This window comes from Salminus brasiliensis, chromosome 22 (genome assembly GCF_030463535.1).
Source record: "Salminus brasiliensis chromosome 22, fSalBra1.hap2, whole genome shotgun sequence".
Lineage (NCBI taxonomy): Eukaryota > Metazoa > Chordata > Actinopteri > Characiformes > Bryconidae > Salminus > Salminus brasiliensis.
This window is the reverse complement of record NC_132899.1, coordinates 10,059,511-10,081,230: the sequence shown is the minus strand read 5'-3', so window position 1 is coordinate 10,081,230 and position 21,720 is coordinate 10,059,511. Positions and strand designations below refer to the sequence as shown.

The following is a 21,720-nucleotide window of genomic DNA, read 5'->3' as shown; positions in this document are numbered from 1 at the left end:
TTCGTTTACAGAAATGCAGCCCATGTTCTGAGCGATTTGGAGGACGCAACCTAAAGTATCCCTCTCGGCCCTCAGTTACCCACAGTTCTCTGCACACAAACAACAAAAAGGCGAAAAGGTTGGAAAACTAAATCAGTTTGTTTAAAAATGTTAGTTTTTATAAATATAATTTCATCTTCATGAAGAAATTAAAAAGCACACAAGTTTCACGCCACAACTGCAAGAGGTGGGGCCTTTCCAGGTGAAGTCACCACACAGACTCCTTCACTTGTGTGACCAATAGGCTACTAGTTTTTATAGGACAGTCTTACTTCGGCTGTAGCCTAGGCTTTGGAACGCAGCTACAGACTCCGCTGGTTGACGACCTCTCCCAAAGATCTTATAGGACTTCTATCATCTGCCTCTAAATCAGGCAGATGTAAAAACAGACCGGGGGGTCATTCAGGAGCATTTGTGTGCTAACCTACTGTCGCTCAAGTGTTTGAGCTGTTTATGATGCGTCTAAATTACGCAACGCTAAATTGTATTCTGCACTTTGTTGCCTAACAGCATTAGAACGGTATACCGAATGAACTGTCATACCGCCCAGCACTAGTACTACCAAACATCCTACAAAAGCTTTTGGACATACAAGTAGTAAACAGCCAAATCAAACCAAAAAGTTAGAGAGCCCATAGTTCACTGTGTGGGAGTTTTTTTTAGAATGTCCTCCATGGTTTTTACTGAATTTTACTGAAGTCTGAGCCACCTGAGCACATCCTAACAGCTCCAGAACAGCTCGGTGCTTTTAGCTGTCTCTTTACTGTAAAAAAAAAAGTGTTTTACCAGAAACAAAGTAGCGCTCCATATGTTCTCATGTATGGAGATTATCTGCGGCAGATATTTATCACCTGATGGTTGTCTTTTTTTATATATATTTCTTATTTATCTGCGTATTTATTTGCAAACACGTGTATATATTTGTTTTTTTTCCTTGTTCTCTAATTGTGATTTCCAATTACTGAAGCACTTGACACAATGCTTACAGATGACTTTTTAATGAAGGGTGAGGGAAGGTAAAAGGGTTTTTTCACTGAACCATAAGAAGCTTCTGAATAGGTCTGTTTTAAATGTCTCTTTTTAAGTTTATTTAAATGACAATATTGTGTGTATGTATGCTTTCTACAGACTTACCAGCTTCCCTTTCCTTTGTTTGCCAACTGTTGGTTCAGACTCCTTCATAGTAGCCCCTCAGATTGTCCATACAGACCTTTTCACCATGCAAACAAGCAAATGCTGCTTCCGTGAACAGCACAGAGCTGTAAAGACATTTTTATAACGAGGAAATAAAACAGGTAGATGTTGCAAGCTCTTCATCATGCAAGACATGCTGGTGTTCTGTATGCCCCAACCCCTCCATCCTCCCACAATCCTTTTCCCTGGTTGTTTTTACCTTAAACATGAAGCTGTGAGGTAAAGGCTTCTTCATCATTGTCATGATTTCAAATCTAGGTGCATCCAGCGTAGATTTCATAGCTTGAGGGCTAGTTTCTTAACTTTAGGCTAATCCCATTTGTGATTATTGAAATACATTTTTAGGTAGTTATAATAGGAAAGTCTTGGCTAAAGTTCATCATTAGCAGCACTGAAGGGTAAATCCCACAAAATCCTAAAGCAGGGAGATTGTTGACTAACGGTTTAAAGAAATCAAGCCAGCGTGTGTTGCTGACGAATGTCCCTGATCCCTATTTGCTGTCTCGTGTGGCTGGTATTTTACTGTTACTTGACTTTTACACACACTGTTCGTATGAGGTTCTCCTCCTCATCAGTTCTGGTTGAGTCTTGGTGGACTTTTAATCTTCTGTGTGTGGTGTGTGAATGTGCTGTCTGTTTGTGCTTGTGCTTTGGATGGGTGAACAACTGATTTTGAACAACCGGAGACGGTAACACTATCGGCCTTAAGCAGTAACTCTTAATAGGATATTTTGAACGAAGTTTGATTAAGTTAATATGCAACACTGCAATAACTTGTCATAACAGAGGATTTTCCTACTCCAAATAAAGTAATGGAAAACAGAATGGTATTGCTTATTTGCCAGTGCGAAACAGGAAAGACAATAAGCACATATGTGTGGGCGATTCTTCAATAGTGGGAACTGTGTCCTCAGGTTATTAATGTTAATAATTTTACAAAATAAATAGCTTAGGTTTAAAATTGTGCAATAGATACTATCACAACAAATTTAAACATTTTTTTAGCTACTTTAGCGTTTAACCCAGACAATGAAACCTTTTTGCTCTTTTGATAAAAATGGATAATTAGCGTAATTTAATAAATAATACAAAATGGGTGTTTATGTTCTTCTTGTGTATTTTTGATCAATATATTATATACTTCCAACATAAAACATTACCACCACAGCCAGTGATTATGGAAACAAAGACTGACAGGGGATCACATGCCAGTCATGACAGAAGTGACATTTTTGATGTAATTTAATCAAATGTTCATTCCATTCAGTGTCATTACCGTTTATACCAGTATGACAATATTTTACCAAAAACGGTTCAGATGTGTGTATCTGTACTTAAAATGCATACTAGCTGTTGAGTAGCATTAGGATATCAATTTCCTTTTTTCCTAAAAAAGTAAATAGTCCTTATCGCAACACACAACTTATTGTGATGGGAATGGCAGCTTTTCAGTTCCACCACTCGTATAACAGTTTAGAAATTTTGAAGTCAAGTAAATTTTAAAAATCCAAACTAAATTTTCTAAAACTAAAATTTACTGTTTTTTTTTTTTTACCTGTTGTAACGTTGGCGTAAAACAAGCTCTAAAGAATACAGTACAAAAGGACAAAAATTAATCATTTGGATTGACCTGGATGTCATTGGCCATATTTTAATTCTATAAAAGCTCAGTGTTTGCTTTAAAGCATTTAAACTTTATTTTAAGTCATTTAAACTTCTCAACATAATAATAAAAAAAGTCTTGCTAATTGTATTTTTTAAAAGTGAAGCTGGTTAAAAGAGCCCGCAGTTAATTACAGTATCACTCCTGTGCAAAGTAAATTTAACGTTTGTTAAACACAATCTTTGGTCAAAGACAAAAATAACACTTAATTCAAAGAATGTTAGACAACGAGGCCTGGCAAGGATTTGATATTATTGTGCCTGTCTCTTTTTTTGTATTTTTATTTTCTTATAAATCAGGAAGATAATATTAGTGTTATGTAACAGCCTGTACAACATAAAGAAATAAAAATAAAACAAACAAACAAACCAACAAACAAACAAATAATACAAAGTCATGACTGAAAAAAAGCAGCAATGGGCCAACATGAACCCTGTGTATTCACATTTTGATTTACATAGCAAGCATTTATCAGACACGGCCATTGGCAACATAGTGGGATTGCTCATGTAAAACATACACTCAAGTAGTTCATCTTGGCAACTAAACACAAAAAAACTCTGTTCCCAGATATGCCTTTGGAGAGAGAAAGCTCCCTAATTTCAATTCTAGAAACAATCAAAAGTTACACTAGGCTCTGTCTTTAAGAGAGGGCTTCAAAATGTGCAATCCTTGTCCAAAAAAAAAAAAAAAAAAAAGTTTGTATTTCTGGATGACTGTAAACATCTATTAAAAAGAAAAACATACACCCAGTGTAAACTCAAACATATTTATCTTCATTTCCCATGAACCCTTGCATGAGACCTCTTAGGCATATCAACAGGACTGTTAGTTTAGTCCACTTTGTTGGCAGACTACAGAATACAGGCGGCTGCCCGAAACGTTCTGCACAAATCCTCCACAATACGTCTGCTGTTACTGAGCACGTTACCAAAAGTCTCGTTTCAGTGTCAACAGCACATTCAACAATATTGGAACAATGGAGGACATTCTGCCTTGTGTGCGACAAAGTCATGAGTCGTGTTCAATATGCCATCTTTCTTTCTTACTAATATATGGCTCCCTTGCACCTTGTTGGAGTTCCAAAAGAATTAGCTTTTGGCAGAAGAGGTATTGATAAGTTTGAATTACTGCATTTGCTAATTAGACCTAGCATGTTATTCCAGTTCAGATGATTACAGTGCAATAAGATCTCCCAAGTCATTGATTATTTATGCAATCCGATTTCGACTCGGTCAGCCATTTTAAGGTGGAAGATTTGTAGTTAGATTGATGCATATAATCAGATTCCCCCATAGTGCTATTGTGTAACAGACAAAAGTGGAAAGTTGGACCCAAACAGGACAAGAACGAGTGACAAAACGGCTCCACTCTACGCAAGCCGCTGCCTGCGTATTCACACACGTTAGAAAGAAGAGGTGATGTGTCCATGCTTGATCTTCAACAGGACTCTGAAATAAAAAGTTAATACTGTGTGTAACTCTTAAAACATTCTATTTACATGTGTGTTTCACGTGTAAATACACAGTTATAACGGCTACCTTGTGTAAAGTGGAGCCGACAAAGCAAGAGGGGAAAAAAAACAGAACAAACGAAATCACAGACTGCTGTAGTCTTGATATTAAGTCTCTTCCTGATCCTAGTTTCTTCAAGTCTTTTTTCCATTTTTGAGTCACTGTTTACATTATTTATTCTTGCTTTTTGTTGTTTTGTTTTTTTAACAGGGGTCAGTTTGCAGGTTGATTTGTCCCTTGCAAAAGTTTAAAAAAAAATCACAGGATCCAGGGCTGTGCTATGAAGAGGTGTTTGTGTTTGCTCAGTCCAACTTTAAATCCAGTATGAGTGAGAGTTCTTGCTTCAGAGTTCTTGATGGAGAGATAGAAGGAGAGAGGGAGAGAATAGGGTACCCTAGGAAGCAAAGCTGTATGTTACAGGCAATCCCACCATCTAATAAGACAGTGACAGGCTGTACCAATAACATACAATCTAGAAACCAGGTGAATGAAGAGGCCAACATCATTAAAATTAAGGGGGGAAAAAAATATACAAACATAAAGTGCAGGAAGTGTCTCCAAATCGATCAACCTCAAGTTAAATATAACAAAGAAAAACCTTAAGCTCAAAACCAACAGAGAATGACACTTCATCCTCCGGTATGAAAGCTCTGAAGAGGAAGGGAAGGGAAGAATAGCTTGAGGCTGGGAGGTGATATGCAGAATACATACAGGGGAAGGTGGAGTGGGTGCTCTCTCACTCTTTCCCTCCTTCTCTCTCTGCCATTCTCTCTTCACTCCACACGGATCAGCAGACCATAGAGAAGGGTGCCTCCTTTCTCCTTAGTAATCCACTCTATCTCTGTGTTGCTGAATCTGGGATCCAATGACTCACTGACGCCCAGCGACTGAGGGCCCACCTTGTAGGAGCCTGGACGCACACACACCTGGAAGCCCACCTGGGCATGGTGACAGCGCAGGGAGCGTGGGTCTCGGAATCTGGCAGACAGAGAGCACACAATGAGAATGGGAAATGTGGGAAACACCTAACAGGGAAAAGAGAGCTCCCAGAGAACCCACATATAGCACCTTGAAGCTCCCCTATGTGAATTTTTTACTTGTAGCTCAAAACAGCAAAATATAGGAATATGCAGTACAAGAAATTTTAGCGTATATATTTAATGTATTTTTTGTGACCAAACAGTCAAAGTATGTAGAGAGTATGGGGAAGATAACGTCTGCTTTATGCCAAGAAGGACCAAGACATTTGGCTACGGAAAAGGGAGGTGGATAGGGAGAGAGTGTGGTTTGAGAAATTCATGGGAAATGGAAAGCAGAGGGAAATGTATAAGAAATTAAACTGGAGTTACAGCTATTTAAAACCTTTTGTTTATGGAAATACGTTTACAGTTGAATGTTATTTACTGTGTAACTCTGATACAAATAATTCTACTAAGTAAAATACATTTCTAGAATAACTGACCACAGTCAGAAACCAAGTAGCTGAAATATTTACTTACACTGGAAGGTCAAACAGAATGGGAAACCTACTTATGCAGCGCACATTCAAGATTAAATCTCAAAGCTCAATGACTTACTGCACTTTAGGGGCAAAGACCTCCAGGCCAGAGTAGCGCATTGTGGGAGAGAGGCGCACACGGGGAATTTCTCGCTCTGGTGCACTGTTCTCTTCCGGTTCTCCGTAGCTGCCATGACCCTCCACCTTCACTGGGGATGCTGAGAACACTGAGGACGACTCTGCTGGAATAAAGCATCAATGTTAGCACAGGGTTCACTTCCTTTAATATTGTGCTCCATTATTCAAAATAGGTTAATTAGCTAAATTTACTAATATAATAATATAACAAATATAGCATAACTAATTATATATTTATTTGTCTGGGGTAAGCTACAATGAGTACACACCTGCCAGGAGCTGGCTGTGATCCAGTGCGCGACGTAGAGAGCCCACACTCGTGCCATGATATGCAATATGCCACTTTTTAAAGGTATTTGATACCTCACAGTGTGGCTTGATCCTAAACAAAAACATTTAAATTCACAAAACACACATTATAAACATTATGTTTTCTGCCATAATGAGCCTACATGTCTGCAGCATAAATCCTGTACTGTAAAAATATTTTTTTGGAACAAACTGACTGACCGTAGGGCAAAACGGCACCAGCCAAAAGGCAGTGCATAGTCCCTGGGTGGCTCGCCGCGCTTGTAGTATGCCTCATCACCGCGTAGCTTATGACAGGACTCACAGTAGCAGAGGTTATACTTGGCATCCTCATTAAAGTAGCCATCTGAGGACGAAAGAAAAAAAAACAGTATTATGTGTTGTATTCTAAAGAGTAATACACTGATTCTGCCAAAAATGCAACAAAAAGAAAATAGTAGGCCTAACCAGGCAGTGTGAGAAGTTCCTTAAATCTAGAGCAGAGGGCTTGGTACTCGCAAGTCTTATTGGGGTTCACCTCAGGAGGAGGCGTCCAACATACACTTTCCTTTATTCCTGCAAAAAGGGACACAAAAAAGGGCAAAGTAAGCTTTTATTTAAGTATTTACGTATGAAATTCTGCAGATGAAATGCCACTTCACTGAAAAAAAAAATCTACAAAGGTCTAAGCTTCAGCATCCAGTCTAAAGCCGGACCTGGGCCCACTCACCATCCACCATGTCAGCCTTTTCCATGTCGCCTTGGCAACGCACATCACTGCTCTCTGCACCCACTGCCGGCACATGGTTGGTCACTATAGTAACCTGAGAAGACAACAGCAAAGACAGTCAAATTTCCTGCAGACAGGCTGAAATGGTAGGCAATGGCCACTTAGGCTCAATGTCTGGCTGGATTAAATGGGTTTTAGGTTTACAGTCACAAGATTGGAGACTGCTAGACTGGGAAGGATCTATTGTGCATTACAGCCTTGAGGGAAAGCAGGCCAATTAGGGGTGGTTTTGGAACACAGCCATGAGATATATACACAACATTTATGGAAAGGCTGTATTTGTATACAGTGTTTTTGTAGGGCAAAACCTGTTCACCTGTTCACACTGTCCGTAAAGGTCGATGAGGGGGTGGCAGGGGCTGGGGATGTCCTGGGCTGCCACTCCCTGATCCATCCCATTCACATATAGGTGGAGACAGCCATTTGCATCCACCAGAACCCCGAGCACTGTCCCTTCAGGACATGTGTCCAAGTTTGGCCCATAGTTCTCACAGATCTGAGAAAGAAAGGAAACAAACTAAAACTTAAAAAAGCAAAAGTACACCAAGAGAGCATTATGCATGCTCTCTTTCCAAAAAAAAGGAAAGGAAAGTTAGAAAGACCTTCAGTGAGTTGTGGAAGACAGAGTCTCGCTGTAGCAGCCAGACGGAGCGTTTAAGGCAGCAGGCCGTAGAGGGGAAGTTGAGGCGATCAGGAGAGTGACCAATCACACCCAGCGACAAAGAGGACGTCCAGGATGAGTTCAGCCTGTCTATTTGAAACTGAACAGAGGGATGCGAGGCAAACAGTGTCAGTGGTTCAAATACACTTCAGAGCGAATATCAGTAAAGGTTTACCCCATCAGGCTGTTATGTATGCAGGTTCTAAGAATAATATTGCAAGCACAAACACACACCTGGAAAAGCTGCTGGCGGGGTAGAGCTTGTGCTGTGACCAGCAGGCCTTGGTTATAGCTGGACACTCGGGCAGCAGTCAGGTTTTGGTTGGACAGCTGGATGTTCTTCCCATGATTCTCCAAAAAGGCCATTGACATGGGAACCAGGGCAGGCTCATTTTCACACTGTCCCCAATAATGAGACAGAGAACAATCACACACAAAATACAGCGTGTAATTTAACTCAAGTCAGATTCGACAGTTTAAACCCCTTTACTGACCGGAGTGGTGTCCTCCTCTCCCTCACTGCAGCTGTCGGATGAGAGTGAGGGAGCCTTCACACTCTCAGTGTCCTCTACTACCGTGGAGCTGACAATGGACAGTGCTGTCACCTTCCCATACAAATCCAGCACTGCATATACATTCTGGGACAGACAGCAACATACAGACATGATGGAATGACTCCAGTTTAACAATCCTGAACCATAAAAGGTGTAACTGTCCTAGTGTATACCTTAGCCACAGCAGTAGCTGCTGGTCCCATATCCTCTCCATCAATGAAAATGTGCATTGTGTCATCACTGCATCTCTTCACTCCGACACGGTTCCCTACCTGCAACAGCCCAAAGAAAATGATTGTTGTATTAATGCATGACAGTCCTGTCTTGCTTGTTTATCTAAAATGACCTTGCTGTTCTATTTATTTCTGGATTTGCAATCCAACACCTTACTTGCTCACTGCCTCTCTCACTTACTCACCGTTAGTCGGTCCAGGGAGCAGGCATAGTTTTGCCTCTGCAGCACACCGTTGCGCCTGACCTCTGAACCAGCAAGCAGCCAAGTGACTTTTGACCTGAGCTGAGTGAGCGAGGGTGAGAGGCCGCTGAGGGGACAGGAAGGCAGGTCAGGAGGCTGCAGGGTTGTCAAGCCAATGCGGAGCGAGCCAGACCACTGCTCATCCACCTCATTGATCTTCACCTGTAATGGGAGAGAAGATAGCACTACTACAAAACCTCTAACAAAGATGTATGACTAAGGGGACAAGTTATTTACATTTTGATCATTTGCGGGTGCTGAGGGTACAAAGGTACCAGCTGGAAGAGAAGTACAGTTGGCAAGGAAGTCAACTGCTTTTTGTTTTTTACTTTGTTTTAAACAGATATACAGGGATACAAACAGGAGGGGGAGCAGCAGAAAGAAAGAACACACACTCACATGAGGTCTTACTGAAGTTTGAGGTTGACAGGTACATTATTTCAATATATAGTTTGTATGGGAAGTTTGAATAATTAAAAATAAAAGTCTTAGTTAAATCCATGTCCCAATTCATCCAGTTTGGCCGTTTTTTTGACCATACTGGTCACAGCAGCACTTATTTGTAGCAGAAGGACATATAGAATTTAAAAAATGAATGTGTTTCTGCTTATCAATGCTTATGACCTAGCTATCTGTATAATCTGTATAAACGGGTACAAATTGGATTGATATATCCAAAGCTTTGAAAAGATAGGAACTTGTTTCTGAATGTTTGATTGCAACCACTAGTCCAAATATGAAACTTATTTTAATTTCAAATTTAGTAAAAACTCATTATTGCATTCCAATCCAACAATCCTAGTATGTGCTTCTCAGATCAATGACAAACATGAATGTCTGTAGAAATGGCTATGCCGACAGGAAATAAATCTGTGTGTATTTATAGGTAAAGAAAAATAATTATTAAACGTAAAAAACAACATAAAATTAACTTTTAATTAAATTATATTAATAAAATGAATGTTTCATTTAATTTAAATTCTTTATCAGGCTGCTGTAGCTGCCCCAACACCATGTTGCGTTTGAGCTTATCCCAGCACAAGAGAGTTTTTGTCATTAGCTCTTACCTCATCTAACTTCACAAAAAGCTAGTGTGCAGCTCTTCTTCTCCAACCAGTACTCACCTCGAACAGTTCATCTGTCTTGAGCTCCTTTGCACTGAAGACAATTCCGTGAGCATAACCTCCCACCCTGACTGCCTGACAACCATCTCCTAGTAACACCACGTTTTTCCCATGTTTGTTGTGTAGGCGATGAGCCACACCTGCCACTAGAGGGAGACAGAAAGACAAGCATGACACCTAAACATGACAATATATGTAACACAGTAATAATACTTACATATTTACAGTGAAAGTGTATTCAGCTATTTGAGTGAATCTTTACCAAAACTACAATATTTCTCTCTTCAGTCAACAAAACGGAGATCAATGATTTAAGTCCTTAAAATGCTCAGTGCTTGAGCACACCATGCTCACCCATCGGCACACTACCTGGCGAATGTATGGGAAAACTCTTTTCTGTGATATTACTGGTGCACAGGCTATTGTCCAGAGGACCAGATGAGCTAGTGATGGACACTTGCACGCACTGGCCATATAGATCGATCACTGCATACACCTCTGATAAAGAAATAATAACAACAAAAAAAAGAGGTTTACAACGTTCACCGTTTTGTACTTAAATAGCAATGGAATCATGATTTGAAGAGCTGGATAAACTGGTTCCATTCACCTTTACCTGGTGGCAGTCCGGTACAAGCCACTCCTTGATCCACTCCGTTTATGTAGTAGTGCAGATCTCCTGAGGCTGTCCGCATCATTCCAATCCTGGAGCCTGTGCTTAGAGAGTCCAGATCACAGCCATAGTTATTCCGCATGGTGTTTCCATCCTGCATGATTGCCGTGCCACTGCAATGAGATAGAACAAAGAAAAGATTGGAGAACAGGATCACATGTGGATGTAAGAAAAGGTGATGGGAAAAGTATAAGAGATAAAAGGTGGAGATTTTTTGGTAGCTGGTTGGGACTGTAAAGAGTGAGTAAACAGAGACAAACAAAGTAAATGCCAAACCTACCTCAGCATCCAGGTGTCATAGTCGATGTCAGTCATGGTGTTGGGAAACTCTAGCTCCTCTGGTCTGATGGCAGTGACTCCTACAATACATTGACAAAACATTGAACTTTTTTATTCTAGCACCAAGTGGAAGGAAAAAACTATTCAAAAACACACTGTTACTCTGACCGCATTCAGAAAAACTGTCATGGATACAGTGTCTTACAAAACCACCTTATCATTCATCACTTATCAAATTTGTCATACAGATCATCATGCTTTCCAATGTCAAAATGTATTACTTATAAGAACATCTTTAAAAAAATTAAATGCTGATTGCACAGGTATTTAAGCACTTCAGCTAGCACTAGCACTAGTGAGCACACTCACACTAAGGGACAGTAAGCACAAAGAAGTGAGCAGCTCTTACTGCAGTACCCTGAAAGCTGTTGGGGGGTTAAGCGCTCAAGGTGCTCACTTCAGACGTGTCCTGTTGGTTCAGGGGAACCGCCAACCTTCCAGTCACATTGGGCAGCTTTTCTAACCTCCAGACCTGGACTGCTTTTTAAGAGGTGTTTTACATCCATTCTCCCTGGCAGACTTGCACTGAATTGTGCTGATTTCTCTGTTTTGCACTGGTCTACACTGGCTGGAAATGAACTGATGTGAAGGACAAGCAAGAAAGAGTTTTTTCTGCTTTTGTTGGAATAACGGTCTCTACTGTCCATATCTACTGGTGCATATAGGTGAGGATTTGATTGCATTCAGTGACATAAGCTGAATTAGTGAGGTCAGGATGTTGGATGATCACCACTCCACCTAATCCCCAACCCTGGATTGGTTGGAGTACCATCATTCCTGAGAACATAGTTCCACTGCTCCACAGCTCAATGCTGGTGGGCGTTATAACCCTCTAGCCTACGCCTGGCATTAGGCATGGTGCCAATAGGTTCATGTGTATATGCTCCAGAGAGTCCTATTCTATAGACTGTACTTCTTTACTGGAGGAGCTGTGTGTGTCCATTTGCAAATCTGTGTCAGCGATGGGTGCAACTTAAAGTAGCTGAATGCGTTCATTAGAAAGGGTGTCCACAAACATTTGGACAAATAGTGTATGTTGTAGAATTTAACTGGAGCACTGATACTGGAACAGATGAGTCCCTGCTGTGTTGTCAGCAAATTTAACTCACCCGCCTCTATTGAGCCCGACCAGCGGTCCACCATCTTCTGAATTACAATCTCGAACAACTCTCCATCACGAAGGCACCTGTTACCAAACAGACAAATATGTTTAACTGCTCGAAAAGTACACAATGTACATACAGACAACCTCATTTTGCATTACTGGATAGTACACAGTCTGAGATCAAGCAAACCAAAAATTATTTCTGCTAGAACACACCTGTTGGAGATCACAATGGCATCGTTGAACTCACTGCGGCAGTTCTGCCGGAGTGCTGTGCGGCCACCATTAGTGATGACCGCATTAGTGCCATGCAGCTGATGGAAGCGCAGGTCACTGGCTGCACTGGCCCCAGTGACAGAACAGGGGCTGCCAGGAGACATGGCCATCGGTCCTTCAGAACTATCATCTGGGAGAGGAGGGAGGTCAGCTGAGGGAAAAATACTAAGTGTCAGGTGTATTGTTCTATAAATGTTGTTACCTTCCTCTCAGCCATATTCCCTTATTTATTATCTCCGTTCCATCTACCCACTCAACATCATTCCTCTCCATTCCACACACATCTCCCACTCTTCTCTTACCCATGTCATCCATGATGGTTGCCTGGGCTGCCTGTCCGTATAGATCTACTACTGCGTACACACTTGGTGGCACGTTCCAGGCTGCTGGCCCCTGAGGCACTCCATTCACAAAGAAATGCAAGCTGCCGTCATCCTTGCGCACTACGCCTACAGTATCTCCAGCCTAGAGGCACAGAGAGAACAAGGGTAAGGAGATACCCACACTGCTGAGGTTTACTGTTTCAATATTTATAGTACAGCTGCTTCATCCTAACTAATCTGACAACACAGTCACTTTGATTTCTCCTGGAAATTAATCAAGAATGATAAATAATTATAGATGTATTATTATGAAATTATTTATGACTACTCATGGTACATACATTCCTGACTTTGGTCATCTTAAATGGGCCCCATCACCTAACATCTTCAATATTTTTTTTGTGGTGTTAGCATGAATTTGCTTTTAACCTTCAAAACTGGTAACAAACTCGGTTATAACTATTGAGAGATTCAAGCTATTCCAAAATAGGGTTACCATTTGCCACTTTACTGGAATATGTTAAATTAACAGTAAATAAACACTGATTTAAAATGCTGCAGTGTGTACAGTAAGTATCATGGTACAGTACTTACTTTTAGTCTGTCCAAGTTATGCCCATATTCATCCAGTATTGTTGTTCCATTGTGCATGACTCCATTGCCGGTCATCATCCATGTCCCTGTGGAAGAGATATGAACAGCTATTTAAGTTCACTGCTACTGCACCATGCTAATTACTTGAAAGCCTGGGCCCCTAAATAAATATTATGATTAGCATTACAGCTGGATTAATTTACACTGTTACAACGAATTCTCCACTGAAACCCCAGTCTAGAATCAGCTTTTAATTTAAGAAAAGAGGCTTAAACTTAGTTACACTTTCAATTTGATTTGAGACATATGTCCTTAATATTGCATATGTCCTTGTAAGCACAGAAAATCATTTTAAAGTAAGACATCTTGCCTGAGCGCAGGTTGGTCATGGTCGAGGGTAGCTGCAGGTAGGCAGGATTATGTGTTGTTACTCCAATTTCAATAGACCCTGCCCATTTGTCCACCATTTTGTCAATGCGCACCTGGAACACTTCATTGGAATGAAGAGGACGGTTGCTTAGCACCACCCCATGATTAAAGTCATCTGTTGCGCTGTTAAAGATAATAAAATAAAAGTAAATGTTTTTTACAATAAACTCACATTTATCAATTAAAAGTTTTTTTTATCAATTAAATGGTTTGTTGAAAGTAAAAAACCCTTACTGAGGTCGCAGCGCAGTCCTGCCGTCTCCAATGATGGCTGCCTTCTGGCCGCAGTTAGGATGGAAGAGCAAACGGTCCGGGGCTTCTGGGTCAGGAGTCAATGAGAGGGCAGGACGAGGCCGCCCAACGTCAGGAGACAGCGCTCTCATGATGGCGTTGTTCCGACGTAAACGGTCACTATGGTTGTGATTGTGGACGATGGTCACTTTAACTGCCATGCCATAAAGGTCCACCACCCCATATACCACACCTGGGGTCTGGTTAGCAGCCACACCTGAAAATTCCACACAAAAGTCAAATGTCAGGGAGTTAATATTAGTTTATAGGGGTCTAACACCAGGACAGCTCATAGGCCATATTCCTGGCAGGATATGACCATGGGGGGTGGGGGTGTCAGATACATGCTTTTAGCCCTGTATTTAGAAGTCAGTAAAGATTAAAAGATGCATATTACTGCAATTCTGTAGTAAAAGTCAAATATTTTGGTAGTTTGGGGGGATTGGGGGCAATTACTAAATCATATACTATTGTAAGAAACAGATCAGTAAAACCTTAATTTACTCACCTTGATCTATGCCATTGATATAGAAGTGTAGTGCTCCACTGGCTTTCCTCATCAGTCCTATATGATCCCCTTCCTAAAAATGAGCACACAATCACAATCACTAGATTAGGACAGCACTGCAATAGGGTTGTTTATGTGATGCATAGTCACATCAGAGACTGTACCTGAAGCTCATCCAGACTGAATTCACAGTACTCCCTACGTGTCCCCTTCCCATTGGTCAAAATCCCACAGCCACTCATCATGATTGTACCTGACAGCAAAAACATAAGTCAAGAATGAGGTCAAGAATAAATTAGGGGATACATGATTTTACAAACGTCAAACGTCTCCAGAAAATGAACTTTACATTAGTAGCAGAAGATACCTGAGCGCAAGTTGGTCATCGTTGCTGGGTAGTCCAGATTATTAGGGTTGTGGGTTGTTACTCCAATCTCAATAGATCCTGACCATTTATCCACCAGTTTATCAATGCGAATCTACCACAAAGTAGGCTGATATTAATCCATATATTCAACATACACCATTTAAAAACACCTCATTGTTGGGTTACACTGGAGAACACGGTTGCATTGCCAGATACTCTCATACATCAATATGACCTAGTGCAGACCTTTACACATGTTCATCCACATTTTGCACTCTTCCCCTTTAAAACAAATGCAAACACACCTCAAACATCTCGTTGTGCCTCAGTGGGCGGTTGGTCATGACAACTCCATTATTAAATTCGTCCAGTGGCCTCCTCCTCTCAGCTGTCTTGTTGTTGTTGCTCAGTTTAATCAATGTGCCACATTTCTCATGGAAGAGAAGCGCGTCATTGGTGGTCATACCACCGCTGCCCACTGACATCCCTGCCGTGCCCCCTGAACTTCCTGATGGACTGTTGTTTGTGCTGCTTCCACCTTCGGCACCGCCTCCGATGCCATTGTCATTTCCTCCTGCTCCTCTGGCTCCATTGCTACTTCCTGTCCCACCTCTGGAGGAGTCTGAACCTATCCCCAAGTCTTCTCCACCCTCACCTTCCGAACGATACAGCGATACAATGGCGTTGTTGAACACATCGAATAACTGGTGCTCCGTAAGGACTTAAAGGAGGAACAAAAAGCGGGAGAGAAGAGTAAGACAAGGAAAAGCCGTATCAATCACAAAACTGACTAAAGCATTTATACTAACTATTCATGTTTGCATTCAAATCAGATTAGCTTAGTCTTACCAGTATCTGACTCAAAGTTGTTAGGAAACTTGTCTGGTCGGCTCTGTCCCCTAGTGACTTCAGGCGCTAAGGATAAAAAGGAAAAACTGTGAAAATGCATTTTATAAAAGCCAAAATTGCATTTTTTAAATAAGCAACTACAGCAACTATACAGAGATGTGGAAAATTCATCAGTGCATTTTGCTGCCCAAAATTAAATTACTGCACTATTATCAAATACAAAAATAAAACATCAGTCTTCTGCTAGTGTCTAAACAGTTCCAGCAGCCACAGCTGTGAATTCAGTGTTGTCTCAAGAGTCTGAATCTACCCTCAAGAAACTAAATTGTGGTCAAAATACATAATGGCATTTAGTTGCTGTGAGCCCAGAAATTTACATCCCTTCTCCAAAAGCATGCATTATTAGTTCACTACCTTCCTCAGCTGACCCATTCATCACTGCAGCCAAAGCAGGAACAGTGGGCAGCACCAAAGCTCCAGTCCGGTCCTCATGATCACGGCAGGCCTCCGTCATAAGAGCACCTGGAGATGCCGGTGCCACCTCTTCCTCCCGCTCCTCTTCTTCTTCCTCGTGTTCTTCCCCTTCTGTGTCTGGTGGTGGCTCACAACTGACCACCGTGACCTGAGTACACTTCCCGTACAGGTCCACCACCGCCCACAGGCGGGACGGTAGGCCGCTGGCAGCTGTGCCGCAGTCCTGCCCGTTGACCCACAAATGCAGCTCACCCCGGCCGTTGCGCTGGATCCCCACTCGGTCACCCTCCCCCAGCTGGTCCAAGTCACGGCCGTACTCCTCCAACACTGAACGCCCGTCCTTCAGTACCGAACAGCCCGACACAATCCAGGAGCCACCTTTCAGCCCTGTGGCGCTGCTGGGAAAGTCTAATGCAGCTGGGTCTAGAGCGGTCACACCAATTTCTATAGAGCCACTCCACGAGTTCACCTGCAACAGTGGTCATAAGAGTTACATGTAATACTGATGTTAATGAATAAGCAATAATGGAGAGCATTTCTATTCACAGCATACATTTGTCCTCCTATTTAAAAAAAAAAAAAACATAGTCATAAATTAACAGGTCTCCAGTTTGATTTGCACCCACGTAGGTTAAACATGCAAACCCCAGTTACAGTAATTAGTGCATCAAGATATGTCCAGAGACAAACATGCCTGATCATCTCTTAGTACTTCTCTCTCTGCAGAAGTTAAATTCAGCACAACTCAATTTGAAACCTTAACACCAGCCTGTGTCTCATTACTCAGTACCTCAACATTTCAAAATACATTTTGATTTGCAGCTTCTACGTATAATCACGTCTCCTCTGTCCACAGCCTTGGCTTCAGCGCTGTATGTAAGTCAGTGTTCTAGAGTAAACTGCTGAGTGAATCAGGGTTAAGAAAGGCTGAATAGGAGGCCACATGGACTGTGAGAGGTAAGAGTGAGCTCTCGTAGCTGGTTACATAACTGAGTGCAACCTGTAGTCTACAGCAGCCTCTCTGTCTCAGCCGTCTCTCGCTTGCGATTTTAAATCAAACAGATGAAGGAATGTACAGAGAAAGCCAAGAGACAAAAATAAAATCTGTAAACTGACAGCACTCAGCAAAGACTTTAAACTGAGGTGCTGTCACAAACTCCTCTCTCTCTCTCTCTCTCTCTCTCTCTAGTTTCTTGTTATTGGTTACTGGTTTACTCCTAAAAGCTCCTTCTGAAACACTGAAAGGGTGTTCTGGCAGTTAAAGACCTTTGCACTTGATTACAGAAAACAGGAACAGCATCAAAATGCTCAAAAGTTCACCATGCTTTCCTCATGTTAAAAGTGCATGGCACCGCAGTGTCCTTAATGCATAAAGTGCATAGAAAAGGTCTGAAATTTTAATACAGCCAGTAGTAGAGAACTCTGGCTAGCTGGTGTTGTTACATATAATAGTGCTGAAATGAATAATGCTGTGAATTCTCTGCTCTTTTTCATCAAAAATCCAAACACAATTTATTGGCCGAGATGAAAGAATGCTGACATGCTTAAAGAAAGCTTCATAAAACAGCCCCTCTGGCTGCTAAAGGCTTTGAGTCACACTTCAATAAAGCAAAGGTTTACAAGAACACAGTAGTGAAGGCCTTTAGAGAAAGAGGTTGCAGGAGCAACTGAGACAGGGCCTAAACTGTAGGATATTAATAGTCCATGTATCCTCTGACAAACAGTTTATTATTATGAGTGGAGGAAAACATGGGACACCTTTCAGACATGGTTATCTAGATGCCTTCAGAGCACACTGAATAGATGGTTATTAGTAATACTGGACAATAATTTGTACATTGTACAGACATCTCTGCATTGCTTCCGGTTGAAGATCACTCCACCCGAATATAAGATTAGACATTTGAGAGGTCATGTGATTTTGATCACATGCCTTCACAGCTTGTGTTAACCCAGCGTTTTATTGACTCATTTATTTGAGGAAGATCTACACCAAATAAAGCTTTGGTGTCCCACATTAAGGCAATTCATTTACCAGTAAAGGGCAATATTAAGTTACTGTGATTTTGCTTTTTAAATATGGCAGTCTTTTACAGAACTTTGATAGATAATGAGACTAACGACTATCATATCCTTTGTACATCTATCATATAATGCTCATAAAACAGCAGAGTCACTGTTGCCAGCAGTTTATTTTCAGTTTGTTAAATTACATTTTGTGCACTTTACACATGATCTCCAGGACCTGACAGTTTACAGCAGGCCATTCAGTGAGTGCTTCAGAAGAGCTTAAAATCCATAAAAATGAAATAAATTCACTTTCTTAATGCTACCTTGCAGATCACCTGATACAGTGATACTGTGATGTGTTTGGAAAAGTTCAAGTTCAATATACCATTATCAGTCAATGCTAGCCATCAATGAACACAAATCACATGAGATTCTTCGACATGCACAGTCTCTGACAGTCTTGCACAAGATACCGAAACGCTTGATGTTCTGTGAAGCATGAACATTCCCTGGTGCAAAGTAAGCCGTCAAACAAACAGCACCGTCGAATACATAAAATGCTGCGCTGTTCTGAATGCATTCTGATGGCTGTCTCCTGCACCGTGACTGGGGTATCTGTGATATTTACAGACACAAAAGACAAGTCCTTCTTGTTACTGGTCAGATCCAAGAGCAGGCTCCTACTGTGTGATAAAGAAAATCTACAGAGCCCTACAGATTTATGTAATGTAGAAAACCTGACAGCTGAAATGTTAGGCGCATTAGGCAAATAAGAGCCATCATATTTATTTGACGGGAGCACAATGAGCACTTATCGAGTGACGTAGAGTGTTCAGCCTTTAGTAATAATTCGCTAAGCTACTATGAGTAGTCACCAGACTCACAATTAGTTTCTTTCCTCCTCAGGACTGGACTTACTATTCTTGCATGTGAAAAACTGTACCAAAAAAATAAATACAATTTTGCACTCAAGCCAGGATAACATAGCAGTTTAATTTAACAGACGTACATGGACTTTAATTCGGTGTTACCTACATCTGGCTCACAGATCCAGTGCAATCCTGGTGAATAGTTTGGTTTGATTCCTGGTGAATCATTATTTTAAGGTCACATTGAGTTTTAGATTGTTGCTGCTGGGACTTCTGCTTGGGTCATCTTAGTTTCAACTTAACTTTCCTGAACATTTAACATCTGCTAAAGAGACCAAAATTATATGATATTTTAAACATCTAGAGAGCTATAGAGCTCACTGCACTGTTTAAGCACCACCATAACCTTGACCATGTGTCTCACAGTAAATTAGTCCTCAGACTGTTCTGGACCATAACAACACTTTACACAACAAACATTAACGTCAGACACAATTTGATGAAGCCTAAAGTGTGTGTGTGGTGTGTGTGTGTGGTGTGTGTGCGCGTGTATACATACATACACACACACACACACACACACACACACACACACACACACACACACAGCTCTATACACTACATGGACCAAAGTATTGGGACACCTGCTCATTCATAGCTTCTTCCAAAATCAAGAATATTGTCTTGAGAAGGCTTTCAACTAGATGGAGCATTGCTGTGAGGATCTGATTGTATTCAGCTACAAAAGCATTACTGGGGTCAGGATGTTAAATGACCACTACTCCTCCTCATCTCCAACTCCCGAACTCATCCAAAACGTATCGGATGAAGCACCAACCATTACTCCAGAGGACACAGGTCCACTGCTCCACAGCTCATGCTGGCCGGTGTTATACCCCTCTAGCCCACACCTGGCATTAGACATGGTGCCAATAGGTTCATGTTTATCTGCTCTAGAAAGTCCTATTCTATTGGCAACACTTTTCTACAGGGACTAGACACTCTGTGCATTTGCACATCTGTGTTTCAGCAATGGGAGCAACCTAAAGTGAATGCATTCATTAGAAGGGGTGTCCACAAACATTTGGACATACAGTGTAGCCAAAAGCACCAAACCCTGTGTTGTTTACCAAATCTGACGTTGTCAAGTTGGACAGCTAAAACAGCAACCATCAGAGCACGCCAACGTTAATTTAGTTAAAAACGTTGCTTGAACGTTATTAATTATTAAACGTTATTAATTATTTCGGGTCAGCTCAACAAAGAGATAGGACCTGTCCGTCGGTGTGTATTATTTAGAAGGAGCCACTTCTCCGGCTAGCAGCCCAACTCGGCTGTCAGTGAGATAGCGCTAGCTACTTAGCTTAGCTTAGCCTATTAGCAACCAGCTAAATCAGAAATATTTAGAGGCTAATGTCAGCCAGCTAAACCCCCGTTGGTCACAAATGTGTGTATGAATAAATTACCGGGTGTTTAGCTGGGTTGTAGCTATGGGGTGCAGCTCACTGTTTGTTAATTTGGTTGTGTTTCACCTGGTCGGCGGCGGCAGCAGCAGCAGCAGCAGTGACGTTCAGCCGAAGCTAACGGCTAACACAGCCTCAGTATCGCGAAATAAAGGACAACGATACGAGGTTTTGCCGTAACAAGAGTCCTCGAGAGGGAATTAAACATATTGATGTAAAATACGTGCCACTTGTGCATATTTCAGTGCACCCTGACGATACGGAGGTTGTTTTCTTATTGGACAGCTTCTTATTCGAATTTGCCGTTCCACCTTAAATTCCGCAGTAGCCACAGTCGGGCAGCAGCGCTGGCGCCGGGCTGGAACTGCTGCACTATTTAAGGTGGAACGGACAGTTCTGCTAAGCAGCCAACTTCAGCCGCCCCGTTTTTCTGCCCTCCCCTTGATTTACCTTCTTGTCAATACGAACTGTGAAGACGTCCCGATCGCGCAGCGGCTCTCGGCTGAGCACCAGGCCGTGGTTAAATTCCTGGACGGGCTGGTTTCGCTGTGCGGTCCGGTTGGAGTTGGACAGACCGATGAGCTTCCCGCTGCGCGGATGCAGCTCCGCCGCCATGATCGCGCTGGGGCGGCCCGGAGGGGAAGGGGTGTGTTTACGACAGGAGAGAACGAGCGGCGGCAGGGAGGGTACGCTGGTTGTCAAGGAGGCGACCAGTAGTTAGCAACGACCGTAAACCTGTATCTTCGAGAAGGGTCTGCGTGCAGCAGGGGGTCCACAGCGCACGTGAGATCTTTTTTCTGCACAAAAATGTATGAAAAATTACATTTTAATATAGTATATATTATAATATGATAAGTATAATATAGTATATATATAAATATAAATGTAAACTAACAAAATTACTACTGCAATGAGGACATCCCACAAAAGCCTTTGTGTTTTTTAACAAATGTAAACTTTTTAATTAATCTTCATTAATATAATAAATATAACTAAACACTTAAAACTAAAGTTTTTAAAGTTTCCTCATTTTTAAAAAAAAATGCAATTAATAAAAGTGCAATTTTTTATGAGGAAAAATTAGGACACCTAAGCTGTGTCCGAAACTGTGCCCTATTCACTATATAGTGCACAACTTTGGGATTCTGCCAATTTGCAGTATAGTCCAAAAACATTTTCAGTGCACTCTTACAATCCCACAATGCACCGTAA

General features: G+C 41.5%; 1 protein-coding gene across 8 annotated transcripts; it reads right to left on the bottom strand.

Annotated features, from left to right (window-relative positions):
* Positions 1-3,119: 3,119 nt before the first annotated feature.
* On the bottom strand, positions 3,120-21,134 carry neurl4 (neuralized E3 ubiquitin protein ligase 4). 8 transcript variants are annotated; one of them, XR_011978200.1, is made up of 30 exons: positions 20,959-21,134; positions 16,107-16,635; positions 15,693-15,758; positions 15,149-15,564; positions 14,844-14,955; positions 14,641-14,729; positions 14,477-14,549; positions 13,912-14,185; positions 13,619-13,800; positions 13,249-13,334; positions 12,634-12,796; positions 12,272-12,482; positions 12,060-12,136; positions 10,892-10,970; positions 10,549-10,724; positions 10,293-10,436; positions 9,939-10,084; positions 8,758-8,976; positions 8,513-8,611; positions 8,280-8,423; positions 8,020-8,184; positions 7,727-7,885; positions 7,441-7,620; positions 7,065-7,158; positions 6,803-6,910; positions 6,557-6,701; positions 6,316-6,428; positions 5,988-6,150; positions 5,122-5,388; positions 3,120-4,804 (listed from the first exon to the last, which is right to left on the bottom strand). XR_011978200.1 is itself a non-coding variant. In XM_072667004.1 (29 exons), the coding sequence occupies exons 1-29, from the start codon at positions 21,121-21,123 to the stop codon at positions 5,184-5,186; spliced, it is 4,782 nt and encodes a 1,593-aa protein (XP_072523105.1). In that variant the 5' UTR covers positions 21,124-21,134; the 3' UTR covers positions 3,120-5,183. The 8 variants fall into 8 exon arrangements, 6 of the variants coding, with proteins under 6 accessions (XP_072523105.1, XP_072523106.1, XP_072523108.1 ...); XR_011978201.1 differs by having other exon boundaries at positions 3,120-4,347; XM_072667004.1 differs by having other exon boundaries at positions 3,120-5,388.
* Between the last annotated feature and the right edge of the window lie 586 nt (positions 21,135-21,720).